The 15554-nt window shown below is 46.6% G+C and overlaps 1 protein-coding gene across 2 annotated transcripts in view; it reads left to right on the top strand.

Moving 5' to 3' along the window:
• Window positions 1-715: 715 nt before the first annotated feature.
• Window positions 716-15554, top strand: part of nlgn1 (neuroligin 1) — a gene marked incomplete at its 3' end in the record, with an annotated part of 254748 nt that continues 239909 nt past the window's right edge. For both annotated transcript variants that reach the window (XM_080001586.1, XM_080001585.1), the window contains exon 1: window positions 716-836. In XM_080001586.1, coding sequence (XP_079857712.1) covers window positions 731-836 — 106 coding nt within the window. In that variant the 5' untranslated portion in view covers window positions 716-730. The remainder of the gene's footprint in view (window positions 837-15554) is intronic.

The following is a 15554-nucleotide window of genomic DNA, read 5'->3' as shown; positions in this document are numbered from 1 at the left end:
ACTCGCCGCCAGACGGAATAACCTGCTCGTTTGTGCTTGTTCCATTGTGTGCGTGTCTGTTTTTGGCGTGAGTGTGTGTGTGTGCGTTTGTGTGTGTGTGTGTGTGTGTGTGTGTGAGTGTGTGAGTGTGTGTGTGTGAGTGTGTGAGTGTGGTGGCGTTTTGTGTTAGTTTGGTCGCTGTTTGTTTTTCTGTTGGTGTGTGGTGTACGTGAGCAAGAAAAGGAATTAAAACCAGAAGAAGACGGAGTGGAAGGATCTGTTGACGTTTGACATTTGAAACGGTTCACAAGGAGTTCAATAAAAAACGGTGGCCATGGCTAAGCCTTCATCCCATCGGCGGACTTTGTGCCCAGCCCCAACCCAAGGGCCCCAAGGGCCCCAGAGACCAAAGAGGGCGACCAGGCGGGTCCTGTCCACTCTGTTTTGCACGGGTTTGGGCCTGCTACTCCTGCAGGCTTCCCTGGGCAGGGCCGGGGCCCAGAAACTGGACGAGGGCGACCCGGTGGTGACCACCGTGTACGGGAGGCTACGTGGCGTAAAGAAGGAGCTCAGCAACGAGATCCTGGGGCCCGTGGTGCAGTTCCTGGGCGTCCCCTATGCCGCACCGCCCACGGGCGAGCGCCGCTTCCAGCCGCCCGAGTCGCCCGTGCCGTGGCCCGAGGTACGCAACGCCACCCACTTCGCCCCCGTGTGCCCGCAGACCATCGTGGAGGGCCGCCTCCCCGACGTCATGCTGCCCGTGTGGTTCACCAACAGCATGGACGTGGTGTCGTCGTACGTCCAGGACCAGAGCGAGGACTGCCTCTACCTTAACATCTACGTTCCCACCGAGGATGGTGAGTTACAGACCCTAACCGACGACACCCACCCCACGCCCCCCCCCCCCCCCCCCTCCGCCCTCCCCAGCGCCACCAAGGCCCCGGGACGCCGACTTGGGGTGGAGCGGGTGGTGGGCTGGAGGGGGCCAACAGTGTTTGGGTTGACTGATTCTGATAATCTACGGGTATTAGCGTTATTGTTTGGCGGGGGGGTTTATTCCTTGTAAGAATCCGTCTGTCCGTCTACCTGTCTGTCTGTCTGTCTGTCTGTCTGTCTGTCTGTCTGTCTGTCCCCCCCGTCCGTCAGCCTGTGGCTCAGTCCCTGTAGGAAGTGCATGCCCTCACGCATGGATATTGTGCATGCTACGTCTTACATGAGCAAGTGCGCTTGGTGTAAAAGAGAAAGACCTGGAGAGAGTTTGTGAGCGTGAGCGTGAGCGTGAGCGTGAGCGTGAGCGTGAGCGTGAGCGTGCGGTTACTTTGGCAAACCCCACTTTCTTCCCTCTCTCCTCTTTCCATTCCATTGCCTTCTGCCCTTGCTTTTTTTTCTCTCCTACCTTTCCATTGACCTCCCATTAGGGACGCCAGGGTGAGGATTTTTTTTCCCACCGTTTAATAAACTGATGACAACACCGGTCTTACTGGTAAAACTGGACTTTTTACAATGGGGGGGCGCGTTGTGACCCCGTTATGCACGGGCGCTAATTACGGTTGGAGGGAGACGGGTCCCGATCGATACCCGTCTAAGGTCTCCTATAGCCACCTCTCGTCTCCTCCCGTGATAAGTAGACTGTGCTGTAACTCACTGTGCCCACTTTCACTTTTGTGGTAGTATTTATAACACGCTTAGTATTTTACAAATTAGAATTTATTTTGTTTGATGAAGGTCCCCGCTGATATGTGAAAATTAACTACATGGGTGTTTATTTCGATATAAAAAAAAGCGAAACGAAGCATGTAACGCTTGTAGCCCCACCGTTGCCCCCTGGTCTTACTCACCTCCATCGACTGCCCTTCCTCCACTTGACCCCCTTATGTCTTTGCATGTCTCCGGATCTCCCACCCGTTGCACCCGTCTAGCCTCCCGTCTAGCCACCCGTCTAGCCACCCATCTAGCCACTTGTCTAGTCACCCGTCCAGCCACCCATCTAACCACTCGTCTAGTCACCCGTGCAGCCACCCGTGCAGCCACCCGTCCAGCCACTCGTCTAGCCACTCGTCTAGCCACTTGTCTAGTCACCCGTCCAGCCACCCATCTAGCCACCCGTCTAGTCACCCGTGCAGCCACTCGTCTAGCCACCCGTCCAGCCACCCGTGCAGCCACTCGTCTAGCCACCTGTGCAGTCAGCCGTGCAGCCACCCGTCCAGCCACCCGTGCAGCCACCCGTGCAGCCACCCGTCCAGCCACCCGTGCAGCCACCCGTCCAGCCACCCGTCCAGCCACCCGTCCAGCCACCCGTGCAGCCACCCGTCCAGCCACCCGTGCAGCCACTCGTCTAGCCACCTGTGCAGTCAGCCGTGCAGCCACCCGTCCAGCCACCCGTGCAGCCACCCGTGCAGCCACCCGTCCAGCCACCCGTGCAGCCACCCGTCCAGCCACCCGTCCAGCCACCCGTCCAGCCACCCGTGCAGCCACCCGTCCAGCCACCCGTGCAGCCACCCGTCCAGCCACCCGTCCAGCCACCCGTCCAGCCACCCGTGCAGCCACCCGTCCAGCCACCCGTGCAGCCACCCGTCCAGCCACCCGTCCAGCCACCCGTCCAGCCACCCGTGCAGCCACCCGTGCAGCCACCCGTCCAGCCACCCGTCCAGCCACCCGTCCAGCCACCCGTGCAGCCACCCGTGCAGCCACCCGTGCAGCCACCGGTCCAGCCACCCGTCCAGCCACCCGTCCAGCCACCCGTGCAGCCACAGCCACCACAACCCAAGCCTCCCTGCAGTCGCTCTGGAGCTCATTGTTTTGTAGCTCCTTTGTTCTACAACACAATGCCTAGAGTTAATCTAACAGGACTCTCATTACAATAATCACCACAGATTGCTCTGGCTGGCTGACTGACTGACCGCTTGGCTGACAGGCTGAACCGGCTGGCTGACGGACTGACGGATGGACGGGCTGACGGGCTGACTGACTGACTGGCTGGCTGACTGACTAACTGACTGGCTGACTGGCTGACAGGCTGACTGACTGACCGACTGGCTGACTGACTAACTGACTGGCTGACTGGCTGACTGGCTGACTGGCTGACTGGCTGACTGACTGAGTGAACTGCTAGGAGAAAATGCCTGGCTTGATTATCATTTTCCCATATTCTCTTTCTCGCTCTCTCACTTCCTCTTCCTCTGTTGCTCAGTCAGCTGCGTATGCCTCTGCCAGTGCACAAGTGTGTGAATGTGTGTGTGCGTGTGTGTGTGTGTGTGTGTGCGTGTGTGTGTGTGTATGTGTGTGTGTGTGTGTGTGTGTGTGTGTGTGTGTGTGTGTGTGTGTGTGTGCGTGTGTGTGTGTATGTGTGTGTGTGTGTGTGTGCGTGTGTGTGTGTGTATGTGTGTGTGTGTGTGTGTGTGTGTGTGTGTGTGTGTGTGTGTGTGTGTGCAAATGTGCATGCACGTCAGCTCCTCCGCGTGTGTGTGTGCGTGCCTGTGTGCGTGCGTACGTGCGCGCACCTTGTAAGGAGCCCCATGTTATTCTTTAGTCTTCTATTCATTTTTCAGTCAAAAGAATATCCAAGGAATGTGCCAGGAAACCCGGCAAGAAAATATGTAGACAAGGAGGTATGTATGATATGAACGCCACTGTCACATTGCCAATATAATTAAAGTAATAATAATGCACATGCGTGTGCGCACGCGGAGAACCAAGACGTCGACTGTGAGTCGCCGAAGTGGAGGGAAGACGTGCGTCTATCTGCTCCAAGGCTCCTGTTTGCCTTGTCTTGCCTGACTCCAGTGATACCTGCCTACCTGCCCATCCCATATCTTCAGAACACTCCACCTGAGTGTTTGAGCTTTTAGAACCAGAACTCTAAATCCAAGGTTGCTGTGCGTTATGTCCCTCTTCCCTCCCCGTAAGCTGTGAGATGTAAAGTTCCGCTGCTTTTCATTGCTGAGATTGCCAAGTCCAAGTCCAAGTCCAAGTCCATGTCAATGTCCATGTCCATGTCCATGTCCATGTGCATGTCCCGCTTCTGGTCGTCATCCTGATCCTGCAGGACGACCCGTGCGGGATGGTCGGGTTTCGTTAACGTAATGATATTTAATTGGCGGATCGCCTCAATATTTCCACGTCAAGTCTTCACGGTCGTTAGTAGCTACTTTTCTTTTAACAGAATTAACAAAATAGCCTCTTTTTTCTCCCCTGCTAAACAGCCTTTATTGTCCTCAGCCACATCATGATCGACTGGGGCATAAAAGTGCATTGATATGTTGCGGACCCCTGCCGGGCCCCTGCACAGGATACACACACACATGGATACACACACAGGCAATTCAGATGTGATTAGAGGCTTAGTTACTATACAAATAGCAAACAATGTTCCCGGCCCTTATTTATCAAGCACCTAGGAGTCGGAAATTGCCAAATGGCCGGAAGGTTCTCTGTGACACAAATTTGGTCCGACTTTAAATCATCAGAGGAAATACATTTCATCCACTTTTTCACTTTCCAACTAAGAAACGACTCCTTTCTGACTTTAAGGCTGATTCCAAGTTCCTAAGCCTGAATACGGGCCCTGATCTTTATTTTATGCCGTAAGTGATGGCTTCCAGTTTCAAGGTCCTTGTTCGTCTACACAATACACTCCTTGGGCTTTCTCCTCCTCCTTCTCCCGTTTTTCATTTTTCGAGGGCCTCATCTTTGAGCAGGTCAGCCCATGAGCGCTAATCATCTCCTGGAAGTGACGTTCCTTTTGTGCGAATATATATATACATATATACTGTATATATATATATATATATGAATGAATTGTGGTTGTGAGTGGTGCCTGTTTTTGGGAAAAACATTCATATATGTGTTTTTATTCAAACAGTAAGTGGGCGGGATTAAAGCACCCGCAAAAAAAAGCCTGTTATTGTTAATATGTGGCTGGATATTATTCTTTTTGGATTGCATTGATTAAAGCAAATTGTAATGACTAAAATATGATATCTTGCTAAAATTGGGTATAACATGGTGACGTATAACATGGTGACGTATAACATGGTGACGTATAACATGGTGACGGTTGTGATCTTGAACTATTCAGCACTTTGCTCTACTCTTCTCTGGCTTCTGTTCGCTCTCCTTTCCCTCCTCTTTTCTCCTCCTCTCTCCCCACTTTCCTTCAGGCTTTAGTGGCTTCTTAGGAGGAGATAGCAAGATAATAAATGTCTATGTCTGTATTTTCAGGGGTATTTATTATTATTAATCTTAAGGATTATTGCATATTGACAATTTGTAATTACGATTTTTAATATTTCATCCTAATTTATTATTTGTATTTGTTGTTTAATTGAGTAATAAATAATTGCAAAATATGGGAAACATATTGCTATCTATCTATCTATCTATCTATCTATCTATCTATCTATCTATCTATCTATCTATCTATCTATCTATCTATCTATCTATCTATCTATCTATCTATCTATCTATCTATCTATCTATCTATCTATCTATCTATCTATCTATCTATCTATCTGTTTGTCTTTCTGTCTGTCTATCTATCTATCTATCTATCTATCTATCTATCTATCTATCTATCTATCTATCTATCTATCTATCTATCTATATATCTATCTATCTATCTATCCATCTATCTATCTATCTGTCTTTCTATCTATCTATCTTTCTATCTATCTTTCTATCTATCTATCTATCTATCTATCCATCTATCTATCTATCTGTCTTTCTATCTATCTATCTATCTATCTATCTATCTATCTATCTATCTATCTATCTATCTATCTATCTATCTATCCATCTATCTATCTATCTGTCTTTCTATCTATCTATCTTTCTATCTATCTTTCTATCTATCTATCTATCTATCTATCCATCTATCTATCTATCTGTCTTTCTATCTATCTATCTTTCTATCTATCTATCTATCTATCTATCTATCTATCTATCTATCTATCTATCTATCTATCTATCTATCTATCTATCTATCTATCCATCTATCTATCTATCTATCTATCTATCTATCTATCTATCTATCTATCTATCTATTTATCTATCTATCGATCCATCTATTTATCTATCTACCGAATACATAATCAACACATAATGCCTTGTGGTCTCTGGATCAATGGATTGTCAATCTCTCCTTCTATTTCGCAAACAAGCTAAAGCCCAAAAAGTCCCTGAGCAGATCCAAGCAGGGACCAAAGTGGAGCGCAGTGAAGTCCCCGTGTTTTCTTGATGGAATGGCCATGAATGAATTCATGGAAGAAATCAGCGTTTTCTTTTGTCAAAGTGACGCTGAATTGAAATCTGCCTTGAATTGTTTTTTGTTTCTCTACTATTAGCGTAATTACGGTAGCGTTGGTTTGACCCCTTCGAGGGGGAGGTTCTTGCAGGTTTAAAGATAGATGGATAAGATAAGAAACAGCACATTTTAATGACGGACACCGATGAAAATCTGGCCACGCCTAGTTCACAGTTGGAATGCTTTCCCGCCAAAACCATCTGTTGAAACGGCGTTGGTGCATTTATGGCATTGACCTGCCGAGAGGAGCTGTCTCAGGGTAAGTACAGGCTGCGATTAAAGGTGCAAATCCATCTCTGCGGCGGTTAAGTGACGAAAATGTCGCAAGAACGGCCCAGCTACTTTATGGCCGCCTTTGTTGGGTCGAGAAGGAACAGTGGTAGCAGTCAACGTCAACGACCCTCCATTATCTTTTGTAGCCAGCTGTCCCTTCGCCGCGTCGGTAGAGCCTTTAAACAAATACCACCACCACAAATTGTAGAAATACTCGGCGGCATGTTTTCCGTCACAGTCCTGCCGGACCCGGTCGTTAAAGCCCGGAAGATCCCTGATGGAAGTCCAGGCCCAAGCTCAGGCGCTAGGGTTAGGTTGAGATGCACCGTTCATCCGGAAAATCCTCATTCTGAAGAGTCATGTCTGGCTTTCTGGAATGAGGATTTCAAGTACGACGGCAGCGTTTCTACAATAAATATAGAACGATAAAGCCGGACTCTCCACGCGCTTCTCCACCCGCGTCGGAAATTGTCTTTGATATGTCTTTGATACCGCAGACCTCATCTGCATTCCATTACTCAGCGCCAGCCTCATCTAACCCCTAATAAATGAGCCCTTAAACACTTCCTTTGTGTTCCCATTTAATTAAAAGCCACTGCACTCGGTGAAGGAAGCTCCTCACGTCCTCGGTGTGACGGTGGCTGTTTCAGCTTCCTCGCAGATGGGACTCAGCGGGAGGGTAGTTACTGCGAGCTTAAGAGTAAGCTGTGGAAATGGAACAAAAGCAACCACAATACAGGTCTATTACTACTACTAATAAAAATGAGAATATTATTCCAAATATATAATTATAATAATAATCGTAAAAAATTACAATGACAATAATTATAATAATAGATCAATCCAGATTAATAAAATACATCGATTTTTTTCATCCCTGTAGGGAAATTAAAGTGTCACAGCAATTACATATCAAACATCAAAAGCGATAGCGACACCCATTAAAACTGGCTACCAGTGAATAATTCCTTGGGACCAGGCTCCAGGTTTATGGTGATGTGATGTAAACAGGAAAACAATGATTTCCGTCAAAACAAAACAAAAAAAACACGCTACGCTTACAGCCCGTGTCATACCTCTAGAGGATGCCTTTGCTCTGGGCGATGCGGCCAGAAATCTTATCACGATATGTTTTTTTTTCCATTTGGATCGATGTTGATAATAATCACAATATTATAGTGAACAGTCCAATATTCACACTGAACGGTCAAATCCCTCTCGACTGACAGTAAAGATTCAGGTGCGGCCCGAGTCGCTTCTCTGCCGTGCGATTGGCTGTGTGTGTCACATGGTTCTTTCTCTGCTGTATGATTGGCTGTTCTGTCGTGTCTTTGTAGGCGGAGGAAAAGTGACTCCAAAAACTGTCAAAAGTAAATCTCGTGAATTTATCTGCGCTACCGCGGAAGATTTTTATTGTGAAGATGATCGCGATCGTTGAATCGCCCCGACCTGCGCTGGACAACCAGCGTTGTCGGGCAGGGTTTGGAACATCCTTTTTCAACGTTTTTTTTATTTTTCGGCAGAAACTAGGCCGCCCAAAATGTGAGGAGCAGGACCTGTCCCAGCAGTTAAGTTGCAATTTGAACGTGTTGCGTTATTTCGGAGGAGACCTCGTGCCCGCCCCCCCGCCCTCCCTTTCCTCTCTCCAGTCTTTCTTCTTCTTCTCCTTCTTCTTCCTTCTTTCCCGTGCTCCTTCCCACTCCTTTTCCTTTGCCCTCCTCAGTCCAACCCCCCCTTTCATCTCTAACTTTCCGTCCTTTCCTTCCTTCCTTCCTTCCTTCCTTCCTTGTCTCTCTCTCTCTCTCTCTCTCTCGTCTTCTCCCCCTCGCCTTCGCTTTCATTCCCGAGGCTTTGTTCCACTTTTGTAGCGGTTGAAGGGGAATCCTGTGGGAGGTGTTTTACCTTGCGCGCAGGCACGCACACACACACACACGCACACACGCACACACACACACACACACACACACACACACACACACACACACACACACACACACACACACACACACACACACACACACACACACACATGCGCATACATAAGATGAAGCAGGAATAAATGCGGAGCTTTCTCCCTCGAGTGTTTCTGTCTCCTCAATGTCCAATTGAGGTTCTGGGCACATGTTCCTTTGTGTGTGTGTGTGTGTGTGTGTGTGTGTGTGTGTGTGTGTGTGTGTGTGTGTGTGTGTGTGTCTGTGTGTGTCTGTGTGTGTCAGGGGATCTTCACGGCCCCGAATTTGTGCCGCTGGCGTGGAATCTGTGGCGACTGCTTGGCAGGTCTAAGACTTTCGGAGTGTTTTCAAGGGGCCCCCACTGTCCCGCTGAATCTTCCTACACATTTAGCGACAAAATTCGCATCCCTTTCTTGTCTTTAACGGTTATTGAAAAGCGATGGCGACCAGCAGCAGTGGGGTCCACGTGTTGAAAACTGCAATGCGAAGCAACACCCGTTCAATGAGAAACGACCAGATTTTGTGTGAGTGGATTCATTCGCCGTCCTTGTATCAGGAGCGCATTCTAAATAATCGCGATCATGAACGTTTCCATATCGCCCCGTCGAACCGCCATGTCATCACACCTTTGCTATCATGGAAACATAAAATGGCAATGGCAATGACATGATGCACCAAGGCTGCACGGAGATGTGAGATTCGTCGTCGTCGTCGTCAAAAAATAAAAAAATAAAAAAATAAAGAATAAATAAAAAAATCGATCAAATCCATCTTCATCATTCTCGCATCTCATCCCGAGTCAGAAATTGTCGGCGATAGATTTTTCGGGAGTCCTCGCTTGAGCACTGTGTGAGGACGACGAGCGGCTGTTAATTTCCGCCGCTCCGCGTCGGGTCTTGAACGGTCGCGGGAAGTGAAATTGGACTCGTGGGACGGTTTCTGACGTGACAGTAAGTGTCGCGCGTACAAACGACAAGACAAATGTCGTTTGTCATCTGAACAAAACAGATTCACGCCCAGAGTCGCTTACTGCTTCTCTTTTTTTTTTTTGCTACAGGCGGTTAGGGCTGCAGGAACGAAATTCAAATGTAATCCAATATTAAACAACATTAAATTTCAACATTAAACAAATGCTGAAATTACCATTCAATTGTGTGTTTTTTAAAACAAGTAAATAAATAATTGATTGTGAATGTTTTGACTTACATTAGCGAATCAGTTCACATGTGATGAGCAATGAAGTTCAGTATAAGTTCATCCAGTCCGTTGCACGGTGAACGCACATTTGAGGGAAATCTTCCCGGTAACAGTGTGTGAAGTCCACGTCCGCAGGGACATTCGCGCGCACCGACGCGTCTCCGTCTCCGTCGCCTCCGGCGTTTCACTCTGTGTACAAGGGAGACTGCGTCTTTGCCCAGAATGTCCAGTAATTCCACGTGTGTGGCGATGAAAGTGGGAAATAAACCCCGACCGTCACTGACGGAATGTCCTCCAGTGCAGAGGTTCCCGGGCCGGATGTTTCTCAGGAGCGATCAGTGATCTGCTCCCCAGCGGAGTAGCAGCAGGAAACGGAGTAAATTAAAAACATCTTTAGAGTTTTAACTTGCTTTGCTTTGAGAGAAGATCGCTCTGATCGGAGGTGCGAAACCCTGCGTAGCCCCCCCCCGCCTCACTAAATTTGACCATAACATTTTTGAATGAATTTGAATATTAAAAATAATAAAGCACACAAATTTGAATGGGGTTATAGAGGAATATTTGCAGCCCCACAGGTGGTGTTGTTGCACTAATCAAACTGCGCACGCATTTTTAGGGAAATTCTAATTTATCGCACATGTTGAGGAACTACATCTAAAATTAAATGAGAGAATATCTTTCAAATTAAAATTGACACGAAAAATATTACCTGTAAAGGATGTTTCGCAATAGGTCAATACGGATCGGAAATAAAAAAAATAAAAAGAATTCTGTGAAGGAATTGGTTCCCTTTTTCGTGACTTTTGACTACCCAATTTTAAGGGACCGTGGGGCAAATTCCACAACCGTTTGGGTGCAAAATGTTCAAGATTTTTTAGGGTTTCAGACCAGTAGGGCTCAAACCCTATTGTTCTTGTTCACAAATGTTTTTATTGAAGAAAATTATACACATTATTATTATTATTATTATTATTATTATTATTATTAATAATAATGATAATAATAATAATAATAATAATAATAATAATAATAATAATAATGATAAATACTACTTCTACTACTAATAATAACAATAATACTATTAATACTAATACTACTAATAATAATAATAATAAATTATTTTACATTTTTTTGAATATTATTATTATTATTATTAATATTATTATTGTTATATATCCATTCAAGGAAAGCAATACACAGATTTTTATGGATAGATAGATAGATGTGAGTGAAAAAGTCCTTCAGTCACTCATTATGACCGGAGAGATTCAAATACGTGGGACTTAAACGGATTTTCCTGGTCACACTGGTAATTACCGGATAACGGAAACTCTGACTGATGATGATGAAGCTCACTGTGGGTGGGTCGAGAGAGGAGGGGAGAGACAGGAGAGAGAGAAAAGAGAGAGAGAGAGAGACAGGAGAGAGAGAGACAGGAGAGAGAGAGAGAGAACAGTGGCTGAATGAACATAATGCTGTTTAACACTGCAGCATATTTACAATTATCATGTTATTTGTTCCTCTGAGAATTGAATAGTCGACGCAAATAAAATCAAATAAAAAACAGAAAACAATGATGAAAAAACAATATTAATAACAGATTCCAGGAGTGAGAAAAAAAATAAATAAATATATATATATATTTTAACCTATTTTACCTCGAAAAACAGACCCATTTTTGAAAACAGGTTGTGTTGTTTGGGGAGGGATTAAGACTTATTTTATTACATTTTTCCTTTTAATTGAGACGTGCCACTGTGGGAGACTCCACCCAGCGGTTGGGGTTCAGGGAGACGGAGACCTTCTGGCAGGGAGGTGTCGACGGGGCTTTTATTCATAAGGAAACCAAAAAGGCCCGCTCGCCAAAGTAAACATGAGGTGATCAGAGGATTAATCTGCCGGCGCGGTCCGGTCGCGATCTGGTCCACGGGCTCCAGCCCCTACCCCACGCTGCCCTCACTGAAAGAGAGCATATGATAACAACACATACAAAACCTCACCCCACGCATGTAAGACCAGTGCCACCCGTTATAACCTGATCCGGTGCAGGAGCGCCTCTGCGGGAAGGAGCCGGCGCTCGCTCCCGCAGATCGACGCTTGACCAAACCCCTCCTTGTCTGTCACGGCCACGTTAATTCTATTTACAGTATAATAAACATTTGATTGTTTTGTGTCTGTCAACACGTAGCCACGAGCGGGAATGGAGAGCGAATCATTAGAAATTATAAAAGGAGCTAATTAAAAGTTACAAAGTTGAAGCAAAGTCCGAAAAGATCAATGAGCAAAATATTGTCCTTTTTTTTGTGTGTTTCTATCTATATTTTTAAACCTATTACATTTTTTTTTTTTGTTCTTATCTTATTTTCTCATCTCTACATCCAATGAATGAGCTGATCATTGGTTGATAGTCAGCAGGAGGGATAATATTGAAGGATACACACTGACACACACACACACACTGACACACACACACGCACACACACACACGCACACACACACACACACATACACACACGCATGCGTGCATGCACACATGCGTAGACCCTAAGACACTTTACCACCTTCAGACTACACCCAGGCCGGTTGTTAAAAGACATATAAAGACATATTAAGAATTCACTGTGATATGTGTCCTCCTCAACTGCCCTCCACCCTGTACACACATGCACTCACTTGCTCTCTCTCTCTCTCTCTCTCTCTCTCTCTCTCTCTCTCTCTCTCTCTCTCCACCCCTCCCAGCGCATAGTCTGGTGCAGGGGAGTATGAAATCTGTTGTTGGGTGGGGGCCGCCAAGTCCCTTTAATTATGCTGTGATGTTAAATTGGGTATGGAAGAGCAATGCGGCGACTGTGTGTGTGTGTGTGTGTGCGTGCGTGCGTGCGTGCGTGTGTGCGTGCGTGCGTGCGTGCGTGCGTGCGTGCGTGTGTGTGTGTGTGTGTGAGGATTGAGGTTGAGGATGAGATTGACAGCTATGGATAAGAGTGGTGGTTTGGACGGAGAGATGGTTTGTCGTCGTTCAGCGGCGTGACAATATCAATGCACCAGCGGTTGGATGCACAGCAACGGTGCGTTGTATTGACACTAACTTCTGGAAGCGGTGGCCAAGTTCACAACCCCGCATTGGCTGTCGGTTGCCAAGACTGACAAAATAGTTGCCAAATTGTGATCGTTGTTACCGTTTGTACACTGTCATTGTAACTATCATTTCGATTTTCTCACTTTCTTCCCCGTAAACATACAGAGGTATACCGAGCTTATTTCTTTAACACACTGTATGAGCAGTCGGCAACGGGACAACCAGTCGCATAATGCGCCTCTTTTTGTTTCCGTGTCTAAAAACATTGTGCAACATATGTAAATTAAAACAGCAATTTTGTTGTGTTATTACATAATGAATAATTGATCATAACATATTATCATTGTGATCATAACAATGTAATGCGTGAACCTAATAGCCACAGAATTATCCTCAAAATGAGATTATTACATAATTAAAGTCAAATGTATTTAATGTCGGCAAGTTATTGCATAATGTGGCATTATTACATAATGCTCGGTTATGTAATAAATAAATAAAAATTATGCCCGCAGAACAAAAGAGACACTTAGTGGAATTCAGTAAGGAGTACGCTCTCTGCAGTTGTGTTCAACCTGCTCCAACCTTTGCTCCATTTTTGGGGCATTTTCACTTTCAACCAACGCGACCGTTTCCGTCCGCTTTGATGAGCTGGGCTGGATCAAAGTCATTCAACGCGCGTCGAGAAAAATAAATGAAATACCCTCATGTTCATCGCTCAAGCCAAATAAATACATCATCGCCGTTCCTGAATGGAAAGATGAATGCAGGAAACGGGTCACGTCAGCGCGAAAATTAGATCGCAAAGCAACATAAATCAGCTCCAATGACGGAAGAAGAGCACATTTTGATGAGATCTTTTGTTTTATTTTTTACACTTTTTTTCTTCTTCTTTTTTTTTTCCCCCGCATGAAAAATTTACATATGATTGAGCTGCCGCGGAAATAAAGAGTACCAAAGTATCACTTCCCACGGCTCATTAAATCTCTCGGAATCCGTATTCGTTTCTTTTCTTTCTGCTCCCAAATATGGCTCCCTTTCTTTCTTTCTTTCTTTCTTTCTTTCTTTCTTTCTTTCTCAAGGCCATGCATCTCCTACACGTGCTGTCGCTTCCTTTCCCATTTAACTGTGGAACTCGGCACTTCGGCGTCGGTGTCATTCTGCCTTTGGAAAAAAGATCAAACAAACAGCCCCGCCGCACTGTAACTACCTGCTCCACAAAGACGCCCTGCACCAAATCTGTCCGCCTGATCCAACTTTAAATACGCTCCTAAGCCAAACACACACGCACATTTAGATTTCTCAATAAATGCACTTCTGACAGACAACTCTTCCATTTACCTTAAAATGATCGTAATTTATTTTGCAGCGTTGGAGTCTGGGCGTCTGGGCTCTACTGCTCATCACTCCCGGTGAGGTGCACAGCAAACACAGGTTTAGTTAGTGAGCTGGAAATATAGGAGTGATGAGCTTGAATCCCCCCATTGAATTGAAGAGTAGAGCCCCACAGGTGGATGCAGGGAAGGTGGAGGGAGCGCAGCAACGCAGCAAAGCATGTCGGTTAAGGAAGGACCGGCTGCTTGACGCATGTGGCGCCATCAAGCTTTCCCAGCTTTTAGATCCGCAAGCTTCATCAGATCAGAATCGTCTTTTTATTGCCAAGTAAGTTTGCAACGGGAGAGGGGAAAACAACATGTCAAATATATAAGAACATGTCAAATAAGGCTGTTGTTGTTTTTTGGAATAAAGCTGTACAGTTTGTGCAGGAATGTGCACATGTTCAGTATAAAGTGTAACAGTATGTGCACTGTGCACAGATAAGAGTCCAGAAGAATGAGGACATTGTGCGTTAATGTAATGCATTGACAGACCCATTCAATTTCAGGCGTACAGAACCGTGTAGTATCAATGGGGGGTGGGGGGTCCGTTTCAGTGGGGGGTCCTTGTTGATGAGGCCAGTTGCAGACGGGGAGAAATTGTTCTTGTGGAGAGAGGTTTTGGCCTTGTTGGACCGCAGCCTCTGCCAGAAGGAAGTGTTTCAAACAGTTTGTGTTGGCGTGGGAGGGGTCAGCCACCATCTTACGCACACGCCTCAGGGTCCTGGAGAGATGGCGGATTGCAGCCAATCACCTTCTCAGCAGAGCGGTGGTTGCAGCAGCGTACCAAATGGTGATGGAGGAGGTGAGAACGTACTCGATGATGGAGGTGTAGAAGTGCACCATCATCATCTCAGGCAGGTTGAACTTCCTCAGCTGCCGCAGGAAGTACGTCCTCTGCTGGGCTTTCTCGACGATGGAGCTGGTGTTCAGCTCCCACTTGAGGTCCTGGGAGATGATGGTTCCCAGGAAGCGGCAGGACTCCACAGAGTCGACTGGGGAGTCACACCGGGTGATGGGGCTCAGTGGTGCTGCGTTCTTCCTGGAGTACACAAGCATCTCCACTGTCTTTACAGTGTTCAGCTCCAGGTTGTTCTGGCTGCACCAAGTCACCAGATGGTCAAGCTCCCACCTGCAGGCGGACTCTTCCACACCAGAGATGAGCCCAACGTGGGTGGTGTCGTCCACAAATTTCAGGAGCTTGACAGACTGGTGGCTGAAGGTGCAGCTGCTGGTGCAACGCAGCCCTGAGGGAAACCGGTGCTGATGGACCGCGGGGTGAGAGAAGTGGTTTCCCAGCTTCACATGCTGCTTCCTGTCAGACAGGAAGTCTGCGACCTCCACCCGCAGGTGGAGTCAGGCAGGCTCAGCCGGGTGAGCTTGTCCTGCGGAAGAGCCGG

Source organism: Zeus faber, assembly GCF_960531495.2.
Source record: "Zeus faber genome assembly, chromosome: 1".
NCBI classification, from domain to species: Eukaryota; Metazoa; Chordata; class Actinopteri; order Zeiformes; family Zeidae; genus Zeus; species Zeus faber.
Note: the sequence above shows the minus strand (reverse complement) of the source record. Positions and strands in the feature narration are given on the sequence as shown.